The sequence below is a fragment of the Oncorhynchus keta genome, chromosome 14 (genome assembly GCF_023373465.1).
Source record: "Oncorhynchus keta strain PuntledgeMale-10-30-2019 chromosome 14, Oket_V2, whole genome shotgun sequence".
In the NCBI taxonomy this organism is placed as follows: domain Eukaryota; kingdom Metazoa; phylum Chordata; class Actinopteri; order Salmoniformes; family Salmonidae; genus Oncorhynchus; species Oncorhynchus keta.
In genome coordinates, this window is record NC_068434.1 from 57,115,432 (window position 1) to 57,130,565 (window position 15,134).

A 15,134-nucleotide genomic window follows, 5' to 3' on the forward strand; every position below is an offset into this window, starting at 1 on the left:
TGTCACAGGATTGTGGTAAAAATGGGTCTGTTTGGTAGGGGGTCAAACAAACATTGTCAGTTTTTTCTTAAATTGTGTGTGGAGGGGGGGGGTCTATGAGTGTATGTGCGATTGATGGATTATGTCCTGCAATCCTTACACCCTGTCCTCTAAGGGGATTTTCCCCACCAATCTCATCTAAATCCCCGGGAGACAAAGGCTGTGGGATTAGACTTGTGATGAGCCAACACCTCCCTAACCCCAGTTTTGTGTCTGTGTCAGTCTCACATACACCTTTTTCTCTGTCTCAACACCCATTCATTACAAACGCACTAATTCTCAATCATGTTTGTAATCTGCATGTGCTGATGCATAAAGAAAGCATTCCTCGACTCTGCGTAGATATTGAGTGGAGAATATTATTATCCTATAACGGGAGAAATCTGATATGTTAGTGAAGATAGATTATGCTCATAACATCACTGAGAGATCTGATAGATATGCGTACATCGTGATTATGGCGGGTGAATAGGTTTTCACAGGGGCTGTTAGGTGTGAAGAGTTCAGCATCAGGCTGGCATCTATTGACACGGTCCCCGGGCTGAGAATTGTAATGGATGGATGGCAGGTGCCTTCTCACATATCACTCTAGTTTATTTAGGGCCGAGACCGATGTTATGTTTTGATGTTTGTATCACTATAGCTGTAATTAAGATGAGATAATAGACAATGTGCTCACTTAAAAATTACTCTTTAAAGAAAGTTGGGTGCTGGATCCACGTTTTGTTAAATCCATTTAGGGCAGTACAGGGTTTTCCTGCAGTGTGAGTTTGATTGAATGCCACCCAGTGTGGATATAAGTGTGGACTGTGTGGAACTGTGTTTAGATACACACTGCCCGGTATGACTGCAAATCAAATAAAAATGAATTATATGGAGGTTGTGTGTGGAGGCTTAGCGGTAGATATGATGAATTATTAAAGTTCCATTTCCTTTGTCGTTTCACACTAGGAGAGGTAATCTACCGTTGCTCTTCAGAGGGGCACACCATTGTTTTTCTCTTGGTTTCTGTTACTGGGATTGCACAGTGTTTGATATCTGGTAATTGTACTGATCCCCTCTGTGTAGAAAGTCCACATTTTCCCCTGCCTCCTTCCAAAATAAAACACAATACATATTTTCAATTTTTTTTGTGCAGCTGAAAAACCCAGGCAATGGAAATAGAAAATGTAGGAAAATAAATGAATCGTGGCTTGAAAATGTTGACATTTAAGGAATATTTTGGACCCACAGTTTGGAACCACTGATCTACATCCTATTGAGACAGTCCTGCTCTCAATATTCAAACGTTGATCATTGACATTGATCTAGCATGCCATTGACTTGTTCTCTGCATGAAAGTATTGATGTCCCTCCACAACCATTATCATTAGTTCACTTGACAAAATATGAATGTCACGTCCCAGTGGTAGGGACTCCTCCTTCTCTATTAAGAGTCCTTGTCTTGGACGCAGGGGGTCTGCTAGCCTATGATGACTACATTAGGGGCGGCAGGGTAGCCTAGTGGTTAGAGCGTTGGTCTAGTAACCGGAAGGTTGCAAGTTCAAACCCCCGAGCTGACAAGGTACAAAATCTGTCGTTCTGCCCTTGAACAGGCACTTAACCCACTGTTCCTAGGCCGTCATTGAAAATAAGAATTTGTTCTTAACTGACTTGCCTAGTTAAATAAAGGTAAAATTAAAAAAAATGTTTAAAAAAAAATTAGAATGTAGCCTCCGTCTTCTCCCCTACTTTAAGACTATTGCATTTCTTGGTCACTTTGTCTGTTTATTGAAGGTGGCTTTGTACGTATAGTGCATTTCACAACCTGCTGAGCCTTGTGTCTGTGTGTATAGTATTTACATTAAATTATCCATATTGTTGTCTGAATATGTTTGATGTATTCTTCCCAAATTCACAAGAGGTCCGTTTCCTCCTTCCTACCTGGACCAGCCTCCACTGCTATTTTAATGAATCGTTAAATTGTCATAATGTAGTTTATCATTGCTTGTTTTTTCTTTAAAATGGGGCTACCAGGCATGGTTCCCTAAGCCTGTAGAAGAGAGATTATGCTGTAAGCCTGATGGACTGATACGCATATCTACAGGGAACTGTGCTACATTCCTTATTTTGTATGTTCAGCAATATGTGAGGTATATGGGGAAACGATTTTGAATAGGTATATTATACAGTATAGGATTTAATTTAATATCAATACAAATGCTGTTTTTAGATGGTCCACACAATTACCAAACATCATTAGCAAGCAATAAACAATGATAGACTGCAAGGCATTGAGTTACCAATAAGCCTAACATGTACATGCATCTAAGAACAAACTGAAAGTTCAATATTCTGCTACTGGCATCTTGGCGAGGGGGAAAAATACAAGTTCAATCATAGTTGACCTTTTTTGTTGTTCAAGCCTTGTTGAAACCTTCGTTACCATTCATTGTTTTGAACCAGATGGTCACAGAGTTGCGGAGCGTGTTATTTTGTTTATAGCATATGTATATCTAGGGAGAGTTGCTTGCAGCATGGGATTCTAGCTGCAATGTGTGGGTATGTTTGTTCCTGTCGGGGGGATAGAGGTAGAAAACATGACTGTAGTCAAGCATCTATAGAGCGTAGGTTCGAGTGAGAGAACAAACCTTAGAATGTGGAATGAGATGGCGAGAGAGGGAGGGAGGGAGAGAGAAAGGGAGATGGAGAACTAGCATCTTTCTAGTATGTTAACCAAGGAGCAGGTCCTCTTTTGTGTGGGGTTGATGCTCACGTGTTTGTGTATGTCAGAGAGAGAGAGCGAGGGAGAGGGAGGAACAGTGTGTGGTGCGAGGGAGGATGGGACGCAGGAAGCGGATTGGCTCAGCTCTGTAGTAGGGTGTGGCTATAGGCTGTGAATGACTGCTCCAACCCATCTCACTGTCAGGATTTGAGGACAGTTACCAAGGAGTAGAGGGGGGAGTGCTGAAATAGTGTGAGTGAATGAGAGACAGTAAGCGAGAGAAAGAGAGGGAGGGTGGGAGGGAGAGCGAGAGCGAGAGGGAGCTGGACGGTTGCTATAACACTGCAGTCTTTTTTTCTTCTTCCCTCATCCAAGGAAGGTGTCTCTCTCTTCTTCTGGAAATGACCCTGGCAGATACTTCACTCTAGTTACCCACCTAGAGAGGAAGAGGAGAAAACAAACAAAAGGGGTGCACAGAAGGGAGGGAGAGAAGAGGAGAGGGAACCTGAATGCAAAGCTCTACTGGCTGGACTGTGAAACTGATATACAGAAAGGGAGGGAGACAGAGGTGAAGAAGGAGTGAGGCAAGTAGCAGGTAGACCTGCGAAACAGCAGCTGCGGGAAGGGGAACAGAGGAAAAGCAGAAAGGGGGAGTTAGAGAGGAGAAAGAGAGAACGAACCAGGACGAACAGGAAAACCAGGCAAGGAAAGTGGTAGAGCGCTCACCTAAAGGAAACCAATGAATTCTCTCCTCATTTCAGTTACCTATCCTTTTCTCACGTATCTTTTCCTTTCACTCATCCCCACGCATTCACCTCAGTGTTGTCTCTTGGTCTGCACATCTTCTCTCCTTTTAACTTTTCTGCATGTGAGGGAAAGTGGAGCCAAGACAATGGACACTGCTGAACATTCAGAATCAATTCCAACTGGATGTAGTACCAGCGTGCGGTCTTAATGGAGAAGTGGTTCTGGTGTAAAAGAGACTGATTGGCTAAAACCCTGTTGTTGTTGTCAAGAGTGACTGTTTTCCCTGCCAGAGCGCACCTGCTCCGGAATTTCTAATGGCACCAGGTGTGACGTGTCACTCAGCCAACCGATCAGATGAGAGCAGTTCTGGAAGTGCCAAAGCGCTCTTGCAATTATGTGTGTCCGATTCACCTGAGATTAGCAGGAATTGGAAAAACTAGAGCTTCTTTGTGATAGACAAGTGTAGTTGTGGGATTCAGGAAAGGGACATATAATGAACAGGTGTTGTAGGATTAAGCAACGTTAAAACGGGAATATACATGTGTAGGATTACGAATGAAGGCACTCTGGATAACCACAGATGACAAGACATCGTTCACAGACGAATTTGAGGTGATGTGTTTTAATCTTAGCTGGTCTATCACTGCAGGGGCACAGTTGGACTGCATGCCTAATCACGCTTCAGTTTCTGTGGTGAAAACACTGTAGGCTGGTTTGCTTAGAAACTATTTGGAACAGGTGCTATTCCACATTACTGGCACCACAACTATGCACATTTGTCTCCTGAGGACACGCTATTTGTACTTTGTGTCTCTGTTTAGGTCTTAAGTGACTTTTTTTGTGTGTGCTCTCAAAGACCTCTTGAAGCTCTTGAGGGGGTTGAAATAAAACTTTGGCTGTTGCTAGCGTCTCAGGTTGGTCCATGCGGCGCTCGAGCACGGACGAGACGCCTTACCGGCGCAGTCCCTCACTGGACAGCAAGCCCGAGACGCCACCCTTCAACTCGGGTTTCCACAGCTACAGTGGCGAGTACGAGTATAAACGTCCGCCCTTTGCATTCGGCTTCCACACAGCGCCAGGTCCGCAGGCGGCTAAAGGCCGCTACAGCACCTCGCAGGGGAAGAAGTATGTGGTGTTTTACCTGGACCTCTCCTTCATCTTCCTCCTAGAGCTACGGCGCTGCAGGATGGCTGAGGGCTGCATGAGGAGCCTGCGCTATGGTATGGTCTTCTTCAACCTCCTCTTCTGGGTGAGTCCAGCTTTTTGGCATTTGGAGTGTGTGTGTGTGGTGGGGATGTTTTGAGATGTGGCAAGTCTTTGTGAGGTCTGTCTGTCTTTTGTCTCTGTCTGTCTGGGTGTTATATGAGTGATTGTGTGGGTGTGCTTCATTAAGTTCAGTTTCTGTATTTCTATGTGGGTATATTTCTGCCTGTTTGTGTTCAGCCTGTGCATGCGCAAACCTGTTTGTATCGCGGGTATCACTGTATTGAAATATTTGCACTCTAATTCATTATCACATCTATCTTACTCTTTTGCAAAAGTGGTTATCTCTTACTCTTTTTACACTTGTGGGCTCTTGACTGTGTCTGTTTGATTGTGTCTGTCTCACGGCGATAGCATCCGTCCCCTCACCACTCTTTTTTGACGCCTGCACGGCTTGTCAAACGTGACCGTTAATCTTCAAATTCACAGATGTCTATCTCTTCTTTGGCATTATATCTATACTCGCCCTTCATGACCTTCCTTTATCCTTTTCTCTGCATGCTCTAGGAATTGGGGTCTCTATAGCATCCTGATTCTATGGTCCCCTTTGACCAATTGAACGCGCCTGTCCTCTTTTGTAATAAAATTAGGTATTGTACATTGGAAAGCAATCACTGCCAAGGCCCACTCCTTCCTGGGAGCCAGTGACCTCCAGACCCTTTAAAAGAAAATCTGCTATAACCTGCTGCCAGAAAGGGGTCAATGTATTTGTGATTAGCAGCGGGGGGGGGGTGGTGTCATGGGCAATACATGCTGGCAAACAAAATGATCACTTGTTATGGGGTATGCTTTTTACCTCTTCAGACAGCGTTAAGATATTTATGCTTCTTATAAGATGAAACAGGCAGAGCTCTTCAGTTGGAAATAGTTGCCTGTTTAAAAGTCTGGAGCTAAATGACAGGAATGTTTGGTGCACTTAATTTTATCTGCTCCTGTTAGTCGCCCTGCATAAGAATGTCAGCTAAATTACCGAAATGTAAACATATTGTGCCATCATCAATACAGCTAATCAGTCTGTAATATTTTATGTTGTATAGGCCTAGGCCCATTTATTTTCTGAAATTCACTGAAGAGGATGGTCCTCCCCTTCCTCCTCTGAGGAGCCTTCACAGATGCCTATCCATGTGGCCACCATTTTGTTAAACAGACCATTACATTTGGCTTTTTTTAGTCCGGATTCCTGTAACTAATCAATTTGGCTATTTAAGCTATGAACAGTTTGTCAAAAATGTACGGATAAAAACTTGAAACCACTGATCATGACAATGGGATGAAACTCCTGGACAACACTTGTGATTGTCCATTCCGTATTGACCATTTTACTTTGATCTGTCCTGTTTTTAGGATATGTTGTTTGCTAACATGACGCCGCAGTTTTTATTTGATTGGGTGTCATTTAGGTTTGGCTATTTGATCAGAAAAACCTGCATGATGTAAAAAGTGTCCATCTTACATTGTCATACATTTTATGTCCAGCCTGTAGGCTACAGAAAACTCACCTATCTTATATCTGCTACATGATTTATTATAAACTCAGTAAAAAATGGAATGTCCTCTCACTGTCAACTGCGTTTATTTTCAGCAAACTTAACATGCGTAAATATTTGTATGAACATAAGATTGAACAACAGACATAAACTGAACAAGTTCCACAGACATGTGACGAACAAATGGAATAATGTGTCCCTGAATAAAGGGGAGGTCAAAATCAAAAGTGACAGTCAGTATCTGGTGTGGCCACCAGCTGCATTAAGTGCTGCAGTGCATCTCCTCCTCGTGGATTGCACCAGATTTGCCAGTTCTTGCTGTAAGTTGTTACCCCACTCTTCCACCAAGGCACCTGAAAGTTCCCAGACATTTCTGGGGGGAATGGCCCTAGCCCTCACCCTCCGATCCAACAGGTCCCAGATGTGCTCAATGGGATTGAGATCCGGGCTCTTCGCTGGCCGTGGCAGAACACTGACATTCCTGTCTTGCAGGAAATCTGGCACAGAACAAGCAGTATGGCTGGTGGCATTGTCATGCTGGAGGGTCATGTCAGGATGAGCCTGCAGGAAGAGTACCACATGATGGAGGAGAATGTCTTCCCTGCAACGCACAGCGTTGAGAATACCTGCAATGACAACAAGCTCAGTCCGATGATGCTGTGACACATGCCCCAGACAACCTCCAAATCGATCCCGCTCCAGAGTACAGGCCTCGGTGTAAAACTCATTCCTTTGTCAATAAACGCGAATCCGACCATCACCCGTGGTGAGACATAACCGCGACTCGTCAGTGAAGAGCACTTTTTGACAGTTCTGTCTGTTCCAGCGATGGTGGGTTTGTGCCCATAGATGACGTTATTGCCGTTGATGTCTGGTGAGGACCTGCCTTACAACAGGCCTACAAGCCCTCAGTCCAGCCTCTCAGCCTATTGCAGACAGTCTGAGAACTGATGGAGGGATTGTGCATTCCTGGTGTAACTCGGGCAGTTGTTGTTGCCATCCTGTACCTATCCCGCAGGTGTGATGTTCGTGTGTACCGATCCTGTGCAGGTGTTGTTACATATGGTCTGCCACTCCAGCTGTCCGTCCTGTAGCACTGTCTTAGGCGTCTCACAGTACGGACATTGCAATTTATTGCCCTGGCCACATCTGCAGTCCTCATGCCTCCTTGCAGCATGCCTAAGACACGTTCACACAGATGAGCAGGGACCCTGGGCATCTTTCTTTTGGTGTTTTTTATAGTCAATAGAAAGGCCTCTTTAGTGTCCTACATTTTCATAACTGTGACCTTAATTGCCTACCGTCTGTAAGCTGTTCGTGTCTTAACTACCGCTCCACAGGTACATATTCATGAATTGTTTATGGTTCATTGAACAAGCATGGGAAACAGAGTTTAAACCCTTTACAATGAAGATCTGTGAAGCTATTTGGATTTTTACGAATTATCTTTGAAAGACAGGGTCCTGAAAAAAGGAAGTTTCTTTTTTTTGCTGAGTTTAGATATATTTTTTGGGCGGAACGTTTGTGGAGCGCCGGAGTGATTCATCTCTCCATCAGCACCCTGGAGGCGCGCTATTTATTTATATAGCCCTTCGTACTTCAGCTGATATCTCAAAGTGCTGTACAGAAACCCAGCCTAAAATCCCAAACAGCAAGCAATGCAGGTGTAGAAGCACGGTGGGTCTAGGAAGAACTCCCTAGAAAGGCCAAAACCTAGGAAGAAACCTAGAGAGGAACCAGGCTATGTGGGGTGGCCAGTCCTCTTCTGGCTGTGCCGGGTGGAGATTATAACAGAACATGGCCAAGATGTTAAAATGTTCATAAATGACCCGCATGGTCCAATAACAATAAGGCAGAACAGTTGAAACTGGAGCAGCAGCACGGCCAGGTGGACTGGGGACAGCAAGGAGTCATCATGTCAGGTAGTCCTGAGGCATGGTCCTAGGGCTCAGGTCCTCCGAGATAGAGAAAGAGAGAATTAGAGAGAGCACACTTAAATTCACACAGGACACCGAATAGGACAGTAGAAGTACTCCAGATATAACAAACTGACCCTAGCCCCCCGACACATAAACTACTGCAGCATAAATACTGGAGGCTGAGACAGGAGGGGTCAGGCAACACTGGAATGGACATGCTAAGTATTTTGCACCCCTGCCTTTGACAAAGTGGGCACTGCTTATCACAGGGCAGCATCAGTGCTCACCTAAAAAGTCAATTTGCCACTGGTTGAGGGAAATTTTCATTTGTTTTTGGGCAAAATTATGTGTGGTTTTAGGTGTTGTTGGAGGTGCATTTTGGTCAGTTTCTCAGAAAATGCCCTCCTCGTCATTCTGCTACCATAGGCAGATTGACAGGATAGGTAGTAGGCTAGGATAACATAACGCCAAGGACTGGGTAGAGAAGAGTGTCTGAACAGAAGGCATTCAACTTTAGAACCTGATTGGTCCAACAGGCTGTCAAGCGGCGGGAAGATAAACGGATCATATACAAAGACCCAGACTTCAAAGTTGACACACTAGACCCACCTCCCAACATCGCCCCGGTTGAAAAACCAACCAAGGAGGAGCTGGTGGCAAAACCTTTCAGCCGAACTTTGCAACTAACTTTAGCTAGCCGAATGATGGCAGTGTGATGTTGTGGAACGCCATCAGTAACATGTCATGCAATAATTGGTGACTGCATGCAGTGTGACTGCTATGTAGACCACCTGGAACAGCACCATTCTCCACTTCACAGGTGTATTCATTCCGGTATCTCATAGGCATAGAAACCAGAATGAATAAAACAGGCTTGGAACCTCTAACTCTGGCAAATTGACTGGTCAACTCATGGGCACATTTGCAATGGCTGCTTGGTGTTGTCATTAAATTTTATTTGTCACATGCTTTGTAAACAACAGGTGGAGACGAACAGTAAAATGCTTACTTACAGGCTTTTCCCAAAAATGCAGAGGGGGAAAATAGAGAAATAATAGAAAAGTAACAACACATAATAATAAATACACAATGAGTGATGATAATTTGCCTATGTACAAGGGGTACCAGTAGCGAGTCGATGTGCAGGGGTTTGAGGTAATTAAGGCATATACAGTTGAAGTTGGATGTTTACATACTGTCGTGGAAGGATCAGAATTTGTTGGTAACATTTGTAAGATGTTTAATATTCATCAAATGTGTGTAAGTTACTTCTCATCAGAATGCGATTTTTGTGTAATTCTGTGGTGAGGTTCAGAATTTGTTGGTAATCTGTTCTATGTCAAAACTAAGTTGCATGGGCCGCTGAGAGGGGAGAGGTCAAAGTGTCATCATGTGTAAACATATCTTTTACTCCCTACCTTTTCTAGTGGGGAAAGAAGGATTGCAGTGTCTGGAATCATTCTATGCTCCCTCTTATGTTGTTTCTATCTTAACCTATAGCCTCACCCTCCTCTCTGTGAGTTTGTCCAGGAGTTTGTATTTAGAGTGGGTTGTATCTAAATGACAATTTGATATATGCCTGTTGATATGGAGGAATTGGTTTATGGTTCTGGGGTTTGGGAAAGAAGACAAAGCTGAACGATGAATTATGTCTATGCTGTCTGACTATGTGTGTCTTTGCTATTAAAAGAAACTCAGTTGCATTGTAAGGGGGCTCTCGGAGAATTCACTGGGAGACACTGAATTTATCTGAGTCACAGGATTTTGATAGAGCTCATATAATTAAAGATGGACTTTTATAACTAACTCTGATGTGTGTGTGTGTGTGTGTGTGTGTGTGTGTGTGTGTGTGTTTGCTCCCATGATTTGGTAAATAGAGGAAATTTCCACGACAATACACATTAGCCAAAGACATTTAAACTCAGTTTTTCACAATTCCTGACATTTAATCATAGTACAAATTCCCTGTCTTAGGTCAGTTAGGATCACCACTTTATTTTAAGAATGTGAAATGGCAGAGTAATAGTAGTGATTTATTTCAGCATTTCTTTCTTTCATCACATTCCCAGAGGGTCAGAAGTTTATATACACTCAATTAGTATTTGGTAGTAGTGCCTTTAAATTGTTCTGGGACCAGTTGGATCGGAGGGTGAGGGCTAGGTCCATTCCCCCCAGACCAAGTTTATACTTCCTGACTGATGTCTTGAGATGTTGCTTCAATATATCCACATAATTTTGCTTCCTATTGATGCCATCCATTTTTGTGAAGTGCACCAGTCCCTCCTACAGCAAAGCGCCCCCACAACATGAAAAGGGGCAGACAAAAAGCGGTCTTCTGATCAGACTCCGGAGACGGGCACATCGCGCACCGCACCCGAGCATACTACTCGCCAATGTCCATATGTCTCTTGACAACAAGGTTGATAAATTCCGAGCAAGGTTAGGATTCCAGAGAGACATCAGAGACTGTAACGTTCTTTGCTTCACTGAAACATGGCTCACTCGAGACATGCTATCGGAGTCGGTACAGCCAACTGGTTTCTTCACGAATCGCGCCGACAGAAACAAGCATCTTTCTGGGAAGAAGAGGGGCGGGGGGGATGCCTTATGATTAATTAACGAGACGTGGTGTGATCATAACAACATACAGGAACTCAAGTCCTTCTGTTCACCTGACTAAGAATTCCTCACAATAAAATGTCGACTGCATTATCTACCAAGAGAATTCTCTTCGATTATAATCACAGCCGCATATATTCCCCCCCAAGCAGACACCTCGATGGCCCTAAACCAACTTTATTTGACTATGTAAACTGGAAACCACATATCCTGAGGCTGCATTCATTGTAGCTGGGGATTTTAACTCATCTGAAAACAAGACTCTCTGAATTCTATCAGCATATCGATTGTGCAACCAGGGCTGGTAAAACCCTGAATCATTGTTATTCTAACTTCCGCGACGCATATAAGGCCCTCCCCGCCCGCCTTTCGGAAAAGCTGACCACGACTCCATTTGCTTGCTTCCAGCCTATAGACAGGAACTAAAACGGGAAGCTCCTGCGCTCAGGTCTGTTCAACGCTGGTCCGACTAATCTGATTCCACGCTTCAAGATTGCTTCGATCACGTGGATTGGGATATGTTTCCGCATTGTGTCAAACAACATTGATGAATACGCTGATTCTGTGAGCGAGTTTATGAGCAAGTGCTTCAGCAATGTCGTACCCACAGCAACTATTAAAACATTCTCAAACCAGAAACCGTGGATTGATGGCAGCATTCGTGCAAAACTGAAAGTGCAAACCACTGCTTTTAATCAGGGCAAGGGGACCGGAAACATGACCGAATACAAACAGTGTAGCTATTCCCTCCACAAGGCAATCAAACAAGCTTAGCGCCAGTATAGAGACAAAGTAGAGTCGCAATTCAACGGCTCAGACACGAGGTATGTGGCAGGGTCTACAGTCAATCACTGATTACAAAAAGAAAACCAGCCCCGTCGCAGACCAGGATGTCTTGCTCCCAGACAGACTAAACAACTTCTTTGCTCGCATTGAGGACAATACAGTGCCACTGACACGGCCCGCTACCAAAACCTGCGGACTCTCCTTCACTGTGGCCACCGTGAGTAAAACATTAAAACATGTTAACCCTCGCAAGGCTGCAGGCCCAGACGGCATTCCCAGCCGCGCCCTCAGAGCACGCGCAGACCAGCTGGCTGGTGTGTTTATGGACATATTCAATCAATCCCTATCCCAGGCTGTTGTTCCCACATGCTTCAAGAGGGCCACCATTGTTCCTGTTTCCAAGAAAGCTAAGGTAACTGAGCTAAACGCCTACCTCCCCTAGCACTCACTTCCGTCATCATGAAGTGCTTTGAGACTAGTCAAGGACCATATCACCTCCACCCTACCTGACACCCTAGACCCACTCCAATTTGCTTACCACCCCAATAGATCCACAGACGACGCAATCGCACAACCACACTGCACACTGCCCTAACCCATCTGGACAAGGGGAATACCTATGTGAGAATGCTGCTCATCGACTACAGCTCAGCATTTAACACCATAGTACCCTACAAACTCGTTATCAAGCTCACCCGCCCTGTGCAACTGGGTACTGGACTTCCTGACGGGCCGCCTCCAGGTGAGTAGTGTAGGTAACAACATCTCCACCCCGCTGATCCCCACAAGGGTGCGTTCTGAGCCCTCTCCTGTACTCCCTGTTCACCCACGACTGCGTGGTCATGCACGCCTCCAACTCAATCATCAAGTTTGCGGACGACACTACAGTGGTAGGCCTGATTAGAAACAACGATGAGACGGCCTACAGGGAGGAGGTGAGGGCCCTCGGAGTGTGGTGTCAGGAAAATAACCTCCCACTCAACGCCAACAAAACAAAGGAGATGATCGTGGACTTCAGGCAACAGCAGAGGGAGCCATCCCCCTATTCACATCAACGGGACAGTAGTGGAGAGGGTAGTAAGTTTTAAGTTCCTCGGCGTACACATCACGGACAAACTGAATTGGTCCACCCACACAGACAGCGTGGTGAAGAAGGCTCAGCAGCACCTCTTCAACCTCAGGAGGCTGAAGAAATTTGGCTTGTCACCAAAATCACTCACAAACTTCTACAGATGCACAATTGAAGGCACCCTGTCGGGCTGTATCACCGCTTGGTACGTCAACTGCTCCGCCCACAACCGTAAGGCTCTCCAGAGGGTAGTGAGGTCTACACAACGCATCACCGGGTGCAAACTACCTGCCCTCCAGGACACCTACACCACCCGATGTCACAGGATGGCCATAAAGATCATCAAGGATAACAACCACCCGAGCCACTACCTGTTCACCTCTCTATCATCCAGAAGGCGAGGTCAGTGCAGGTGCATCAAAGCAGGGACCGAGAGACTGAAAAACAGCTTCTGTCTCAAGGCCATCAGACTGTTAACCAGCCACCACTAACATTGAGTGGCTGCTGCCAACATACTGACTCAACTCCAGCCACTTTAATAATTAAAAAATTGGTGTAAAAAAATCACTAGCCACTTTAAACAATGCCACTTAATATAATGTTTACATACCCTACATTACTCATCTCATATGTATATACTGTACTCGATACCATCTACTGCATCTTGCCTATGCCGTTCTGTACCATCACTCATTAATTTATCTTTATGTACATATTCTTCATCCCTTTACACTTGTGTGTATAAGGTAGTTGTTGTGAAATTGTTAGGTTAGACTACTCGTTGGTTATTACTGCATTGTCGGAACTAGAAGCACAAGCATTTTGCTACACTTGCATTAACATCTGCTAACCATGTGTATGTGACAAATAAAATTTTATTTGATGATGCTGCCACCCCCGTGCTTCACGGTTGGGATGGTGTTCTTCGGCTTGCAAGCCTCCCCCTTTTTCCTCCAAACATAACGATGGTCATTATGGCCAAACAGTTCTATTTTTGTTTCATCAGACCAGAAGACATTTATCAAAAAATTATCATATTTGTCCCCATGTGTAGTTGCAAACCGTAGTCTGGCTTTTTATGGCGGTTTTGGAGCAATGGCTTCTTCCATGCTGAGTGGCCTTTCAGGTTATGTCGATATAGGACTTGTTTTACTGTGGATATAGATACGATTTTACCGTTATCCTCCAGCATCTTCACACGGTCCTTTGCTGTTGTTTAAGTTCCTTGCTCAGAACATGAGAACATATGAAAGCTGGTGGTTCCTTTTAACACGAGTCTTCAATATTCCCAGGTAAGAAGTTTTAGGTTGTAATTATTATAGGAATTAAAGGACTTTCTCTCTATACCATTTTCATATACCTTTGACTATTTGATGTTCTTATAGGCACTTTAGTATTGCCAGTGTAACAGTATAGCTTCTGTCCCTCTCCTCGCCCCTACCTGGGCTCAAACCAGGAACACACCGACAACAGCCACACTCGAAGCATTGTTACCCATCACTCTACAAAAGCAGCGGACCTTGCAGAGCAAGGGGCACAACTACTCCAAGTCTCAGAGCGAGTGACGTCACTGATTGAAACACTATTAGCGTGCACCCCGCTAACTAGGTAGCCATTTCACATTGGTTACACCATCCTAATCTCAGGAGTTGATAGGCTTGAAGTCAAACAGCTCAATGCTTGAAGCATTGTGAAGAGCTGCTGGCAAATGCACGAAAGTGCTCAGTCAGACTGCTCTATCAAATATCAAATCATAGACTTAATTATAACATAACAACACACAGAAATATGAGCCTTTGGTCATTAATATTGTCAAATCCAGAAACTATCATTTCGAAAACAAAACGTTTATTCTTTCAGTGAAATACGGAACCGTTCCGTATTTTATCTAACAGGTGGCATCCGTAAGTCTAAATATTGCTGTTACATTGTACAACCTTCAATGTTATGTCATAATTATGTACAATTCTGGCAAATTAATGATGGTCTTTGTTAGGTGTAAATGGACTTCACACAGTTCGCAACGAGCCAGATGGCCCAAACTGCTGCATATACCCTGATTGCTTGCACGGAACGGAACGCAAGAGAAGTGACACAATTTCCCAAATTATAAGAAATTCATGTTAGCAGGCAATATTAACTAAATATGCAGGTTTAGAAATATATACTTGTGTATTGATTTTAAAGAAAGGCATTGATGTTTATGGTTAGGTGCAACAACAGTGCTAAATCATCACCCGTTTGGCGAAGTAGGCTGTGATTCGATGAGAAATTAACAGGCACCGCAACCATTATATGCAACGCAGGACACGCTAGATAAACTAGTAATATCATCAACCATGTGTCGTTAACCCAGTGATAATGTGAATAAATTATTATTATTATTTTTTGTGAATTTTACCCCTTTTTCTCCCCAATTTCGTGGTATCCAATTGTTAGTAGCTACTATCTTGTCTCATCGCTACAACTCGGGGGAGACGAAGGTTGAAAGTCATGCGACC

At 44.2% G+C, this 15,134-nt stretch overlaps 1 protein-coding gene across 2 annotated transcripts in view; it reads left to right on the plus strand.

The window, feature by feature from the left end:
• The first annotated feature begins 3,083 nt into the window (after positions 1–3,083).
• The window catches only part of LOC118393651 (tetraspanin-4-like), a 92,670-nt gene continuing 80,619 nt past the window's right edge, over positions 3,084–15,134 (plus strand). The window contains exon 1 of one of the 2 annotated variants that reach the window (XM_035786547.2): positions 3,084–4,739. In XM_035786547.2, coding sequence (XP_035642440.1) covers positions 4,413–4,739 — 327 coding nt within the window. In that variant the 5' untranslated portion in view covers positions 3,084–4,412. The remainder of the gene's footprint in view (positions 4,740–15,134) is intronic. The other variant, XM_035786545.2, reaches the window with a different exon arrangement.